Source organism: Abramis brama (genome assembly GCF_963993115.1).
Source record: "Abramis brama genome assembly, chromosome: 1".
In the NCBI taxonomy this organism is placed as follows: domain Eukaryota; kingdom Metazoa; phylum Chordata; class Actinopteri; order Cypriniformes; family Leuciscidae; genus Abramis; species Abramis brama.
The window spans coordinates 13,455,968-13,462,285 of record NC_139963.1 but is presented as its reverse complement, the minus strand read 5'-3'; the positions used below and the strand labels follow the sequence as shown (position 1 = coordinate 13,462,285).

General features: G+C 43.6%; 1 protein-coding gene across 1 annotated transcript; it reads right to left on the bottom strand.

The window, feature by feature from the left end:
* Window positions 1–399: 399 nt before the first annotated feature.
* Window positions 400–2,719, bottom strand: LOC311086116 (zona pellucida sperm-binding protein 4-like). The gene is made up of 8 exons (XM_084118832.1): window positions 1,906–2,719; window positions 1,636–1,826; window positions 1,465–1,562; window positions 1,239–1,396; window positions 966–1,158; window positions 749–896; window positions 595–667; window positions 400–510 (listed from the first exon to the last, which is right to left on the bottom strand). The coding sequence occupies exons 1-8, from the start codon at window positions 2,702–2,704 to the stop codon at window positions 434–436; spliced, it is 1,737 nt and encodes a 578-aa protein (XP_083974958.1). The 5' UTR covers window positions 2,705–2,719; the 3' UTR covers window positions 400–433.
* Between the last annotated feature and the right edge of the window lie 3,599 nt (window positions 2,720–6,318).

Below are 6,318 nucleotides of genomic sequence, written 5' to 3'. Positions count from 1 at the left end.
GGCCTTGGACAGCAACTTAAGTGGGATGTAACCGTTAAGGGATTAATGCTTAAACAGTCTACTTCTCAAACATTACTGGGACCATCCTAAAAAATAAACACAACAAGTAACCTTACAGGGCCTTGGGCATGCCTGAGTATCAATGTGCAGTTATGTTAGTCCAGCCATAAAGTCAAATGTAAAGTCATAAACAGGTTACACAACCCTTAATTTGATAACATTTAAAACATGAATGGGGGCCCCAATAGTTAAGTTAAATGGCTTAGGCAGAAGCTTTGCCCATTTAGTTCAAGTCTAGAACCTCAATGCACAAAAGAAAAGCGTTTAGTGCTGCCCTACAACTCAAACTGAGAACAGTTATCAAACACTCCAGTCAGAAATCAACACCAAAGCAAAACTAATGTTGAGTTTCAGGAAGTTTATTAAACTAAATTCACATGACCAGGATGACTTCTCCACTAGACACCACAGTTTGCCCACTAGAGATGGTCTTGACGTGCGTGTCTCTTCCTGTAAAAAGTGGTAGAAGCATGAGGGGCTCTTAAAAACAAAAAGAAATTCAGTTCCTGAAGTCAATTTACAGCAAGCACTCACTTTTCCTATTGCAGCTTTGCTCACAGGAGCCAGAAGAGGGATGGCACACCGCTGTACTACAGTGGATGAAGATCTAACAGAGGGGAAAGGGTTAAAACATAGAATTCACTATAAAAGAAAATATTAAGGCTTGAGGTAAGGCTGGAGAGCATACAGTTTCCTGCAGAGGAGCCAGTGATGCTGGATCAACAAATGTGAACATCTTCACAACAAAGCGCTTGTAGTGGGTGGGAAACTGAAGACCAGAAGATCCAGCCATTGGAACCAATGTGGTCAGGTAACGATCATCCTGGTAAGGGCATCTGAAAGACAAAGAGGCAGTCAGAAATGCCTTACAGCACACTAGATGGATAAAGAACAGCCTCTCTCACCCATCAACCAGGAGGTCCCATTGGGGTAGACTGAGTGGATTGGGGGTTTGTGTTGCCCAGCAATGTCCCAGCATCAGGACAATGTTGGGGTCGGTCCTCTCCAAAATGCGCACCTCAACATACACAGGTTCTCGCAGGACTTTTGTAACTGGATAATCAGCATCACTGTAGTAGGATGTGTACGCCTCATCCCCTGAGGATACAGTTTTTAACTAGAAACTGATGCAACCTGGAGTTTGAGAGGCTTTAGGCATACTGGGGACAAAGACTTACCTTCTGCACAGCCTTTAGTGACACATTGACCATTTGCTAGTCTAAGCTCCACCCTGAGGGGTCCAGGAGCAGCTACTGGTGGAGGTGGAGGAACAGTGTTGACCTCCACAACCAGAGCTTCCACAGAAGTACCAGAGTACCTACACTGGAAGAGAAGCCTGGACAAACCATGAGCTTGTAGCATTTGTCAATGGTTAACATTTATGATAAAGCATACGTCACCTACTCAAAATGGCTGTCCCTTGTGATGGAACCAAGTGGTCCGATACCAACTTCATACGAGGAGATCATTCTGTTTTCATACACCACATATCCACTGTCCTCCTGCAAATAGTAACACTGTTGGCATCCAGTCCATTATAAGCCATGCAGAACAAAACCACAAGCAGCTACTCACCATCATGCTTGTGCCACATGCATTGACAGGGAACTGGTATATAACAAAGAAAGGTGTGGATCCCACAGGACTGCAAGATGGGTCACCACTTCCACCCTGGAGACGGACTGAATCCAGGCTCAATCGAGGCAGCGTAACATCTCTAGCCACCACTACCACAAACTGACCATCTCTTATACACTGGACAGTCACTGGAATGAGTTACAAGAGCAGGTTATTGCTGAAGATCAGTTTAACATGAACACCTTTGCATTGGATCAACACTCTTACCCGTCTTCCCATAGTAACACTGCTGTCCGTTAAAGCAGCAGTTGATAGCTGCACACTCAGCACCGCTGATACCAGGGGGTCCACATTGGATCTGCTCATAATCAGCTACAGCACATTTGTCAAGGGGCTCTGCCTGTGCCACTGGCTGCTTAGGCTGAAACTGCTGAGAAAACTGTTGAACTGACTGCGGAAACTGTTGACTAGCTTGCTGTTGAACTGACTGAGGAAACTGTTGACTAGCTTGCTGTTGAACTGACTGCAGAAACTGTTGACTAGCTTGCTGTTGAACTGACTGCGGAAACTGTTGACTAGCTTGCTGTTGAACTGACTGCGGAAACTGTTGACTAGCTTGCTGTTGAACTGACTGAGGAAACTGTTGACTAGCTTGCTGTTGAACTGACTGAGGAAACTGTTGACTAGTTTGCTGTTGAACCGGCCAAGGAAACGGTTGACTAGCTTGCTGTTGAACCGGCCGAGGAAACTGTTGACTAGCTTGCTGTTGACCTGGCCGAGGAAATTGTGGACTAGCTTGCTGTTGACTAGCTTGCTGTTGAACTGGCAGAGGAAACTGTTGACTAGTTTGCTGTTGAACCAGCCAAGGAAACTGCTGACTAGCTTGCTGTTGAACTAGCCCAGGAAACTGTTGACTAGCTTGCTGTTGAAACCGCTGGTCAGTTTGCTGGAACACCAGAGTTTGAGGATTCTGGGGCAGATTACTCCACTGTGGAACAGCATGACAGAAAGCACAGAACCAAACACAAAGTGCCAGAGACTGAAGAACACACCAACTTCCTGCCATTGTTAAACAGTTAATCACACTATTGAGATGCTGCCCTTTGGTCTTTTTGTACAATACAGACTTTGGCTAATTAATGATAATTCCTCCCTCTTCATTAACATTCATGATTCTCCAGACTTGCATGAGTGGGAGTTTATACAACTGGGTGATTCTATTGGTTCTTCAAGGTTTTTTTTTTTTCCACCTTTTTTGAACATACACAAAAGCACATATTGAGCTGAATTCAGAATAGTATGCTAGTACTATTTCTGCCATTCTGAATTCTGCCTTTGTTTTATCTTTCATTAGCTGAATATTATATTTGATGTTTTGGCTATTCTGGATTGTTTTTTATGTAAAACATCTTGGAGTTTTCATGACAAAAGTCCTGTATATTCATGATATGTTTACACAACAACGATTTTACTAAAAACAGAGAAGTTTTTTCTTTGCGTTTTTGTGGGCAGACGACAACGTGACAGACCCGAAATTGGCACGTCCCGCAAGACATACTGTCCCGCATTTCAGTTATGTTTGTATTATAATTTTTATTTTATCCCTCAAAATACAATATCACTGTAAGAAATATAATTAAAACTGTGACTGGCCTTTAAAAATCTATTTGCGTAGCAGTCATGTTCTAGCTGTGAAAATAAACAACCAACCAACGCAATCGTAGAGAGAGGTTTTCCCACTAAATGGACAGCGCAAAGGAATAAGTGCCGGCCTCATCAAGTCGGTAAACACAGCTATACCAGCAAGGATTTCATTTCACATACTGGAAAAGAACCTCAAGAGCTGCTCAAAGCTGCCCAAATTTGCCCAAATTAACGATTTAAAGCAGGTATGGGGAACGTCGGTCCTGGAGGGCCACTGTTCTAAGGAGTTTAGCTCCCACCCTAATAAAAAACTCACCTGCCTGTTGCCTTAGGCTATGTTAACACGGAAACGATCTGAAGAGAAAATGCAAAAGTGGGGTTGCGTTATTACTTTTTATTCTGCGTTTAGACGAGCATTATGGGGGGGGTGGGATCTGCGTGCATATGGTGACGCAAAAGTGTGTGAAATTCGATACAGTGCATGCCTGTGACGTAAGTCCAGTAGATGAAGTCCAGTGAGTAACTTATTTTAAAGGGCCCCTGTAGGCTGACTGTGGACTATCCATTAAAGGGTCATATTTCATAATTACAGTGGTTTTATGGCCCAAGGGGCCCCAAACTTTACGTGCTGGTCGTCTGGGGGCCCCACTACAGAATATAAACAGGATGGGCGTCTAGAACACAGGGGACACGTTTTGGTGTGTTTTGATAAAATCTCTCATAGAGCCTCTTGCTCTCAGTTTCAGGGTGATCTGACCTTTTTATCCGACCCTTTAGCTGAATAACACACTTGGAAATGACCCAGGACCCCAGGGTCTGGGACCGGGGGCCCCTGGACTACGACCGTGCCAAATTTGGAGTCCCTGCGACCTTTTGACCCCTTCTTTCCAGACGTCCAACCTGTAACCAATTCGACATAGGCTGTTGGTGTCCAATTAGGCCAATTAAGCACGAAAATAGGTCGAGGGGACACGGGACTCCGGACTCCGGACACCATTCCAGGGGCCCATGACGAGACGCACAAGTCGGTTTTGGGACGATCAGACCGGTCCGTCCGCTGTCCATGAAACACCTACAAAAATGAATGGTACAGTTGCATGTGTACATGGGCTCCCTCCGGCACCTGGGGATGAAGAAGGGATGAAGAATAGGCAGTCAGGGGACACCATAGGTGCTTTATGGACGAGAGGAAGACTATGGCATGGATAGGAAGGCAGATGACACCATAGGCGCTTTGTGGACAAAGGGATGAAGAACAGGCTGTCAGGAGGATGGTTTAGGCTAAATGTGGACATAGGGGGTCCGAGAACGATCTGTGGACTCCCCAGTAGCTCAAGGTCGCCCCCTAAAGGTGTCCACCAGGCCCCTATGGTAAATTACCACGTATTACGCCTCAAAAAGGTAAAGTGTCCATTTCACCATTAACTTAAGCGGCAAATGGGTGTCTTTTGGAGCACGCGTCCCACCGAGTGCCCAATGGCAACTTATATGAATGGTGAAATTTCCATGAACTACCTAGATTCCCTTACTCCTCCTGAGTAATGATGTTTTCAGAGTCAACAGGCATCTTCTGCTGCGTATATACGGCAGGAAGTGGGAAGAAACGGTTGGTATTTATTCCACTGATTTCCAGTCCATCAATGACATTGCAGGACACAGATTGTTCCTGACCCATGGTACGAAGAAGAATGTTGACCCTCTTTCCACTCAGATTCAGCTCGTTTATTAGATGTTCTGAACAAAAAGTGGCTGAGCTTCCCGTGTCCAGAAAAGCATAGGTCTGCATCACGTTGTTACCTTTAATAGCTTTCACTTGAATCGGTATGATTGGCATTAAACTCCTCTCGTTACTGGCCCCTGTATGACCACAAGTTTGAGCAGACACTACTTTACGCCTATCCTCTAACTCTTTCACAGTTACTTCCTTGCGATATATGTGCAGGATAGTTGGATGTGCTTCTCCACAAACATCACAAATCAAACGATTGTCACATTCCTTACTCATATGTCCTGACTTTAGACAACCAACACAAATTCCCTTGGCTTTCAGGAATTCAATCTTGTCTCGTTGAGTCTTCTTCTTCAAAGCAAAACATCTTTCCAATGGATGTTGATTTGCACAGAAAAAACAGTTTCCATTAGACTAGATACAGAGCCGTATCCTTGATGACACAATGTCAGTCTTCTTAGATGAAACTGAAACAGCAACATCAGTGGCGAAACTATTCCCTCTCAATGTCTTGCGCACTTGGGTTTTGAATTTACCTGTGCCCTGTTTGTCCTGGATATCTGGATCAGATGCCAACCTGTTTTTTAACAAACTCGGCAATGTGTGAGAACTTTGCTCTGCCTTGACTGGACTCCATAATCTCACAAGCCTGAGCCCTCCATTGCTCTCTCAGCTTGTAAGGTAACTTTGTTACAACAATCTTCATGTTGCTAGGCATGTTAAGTTAAGCATAAGCCTGTAATCCCTGCACATCCTCTGCCTTTAAAGTGGGCCTGCCAAAGGCTTTCTCCAGATAGGCAGTAGATACATATAATTCATTACCAAAATGTTATTTTAATAATCTTTTGGCCAATGCATAGCCTCTGACTGGGGCCATTTGTTGGCAACTGCGGACCAGGCTTCTCAGACTGACTCAAGAGTTTAACATGCAGACTACCCTAAGTTATGGAACAAAAATATATGGGAATATACTGCAAAATATAATGTTGAATATTACATAATACATTTCCATATATGGGAAACTAGTGCTTATATTTTTCAATATACTGCAATATATGCGTTGACCATGTATGGCTATATATTAATACATATACAATATTTATAAATGAAGACAAAAATAGCATTACATGTAATATTCACAAAGTTTTATCCTTTATTGTGTATATAAATTGCACATAGGCTACATGTTCCCATATAAACGTGAATGTATGTTCACACACACAGTATGCGTGTTTATGCTGCATGAGTGAATGTATCTGCAATATATTACACATGCAGTACCATATCTGATCACATACATCTATATA

Bases quoted from the DNA above. Each gene is read 5' to 3' on its own strand.
- LOC311086116 (XM_084118832.1), bottom strand. From the start codon at position 2,704: ATGGCAGGAAGTTGGTGTGTTCTTCAGTCTCTGGCACTTTGTGTTTGG. The intron at 897-965 runs GTGAGAGAGGCT...TTTGTCTTTCAG, and splicing joins TGGGACCTCCTGGTTGATGG to ATGCCCTTACCAGGATGATC. The intron at 668-748 runs GTATGCTCTCCA...CCCCTCTGTTAG, and splicing joins TGGCTCCTCTGCAGGAAACT to ATCTTCATCCACTGTAGTAC.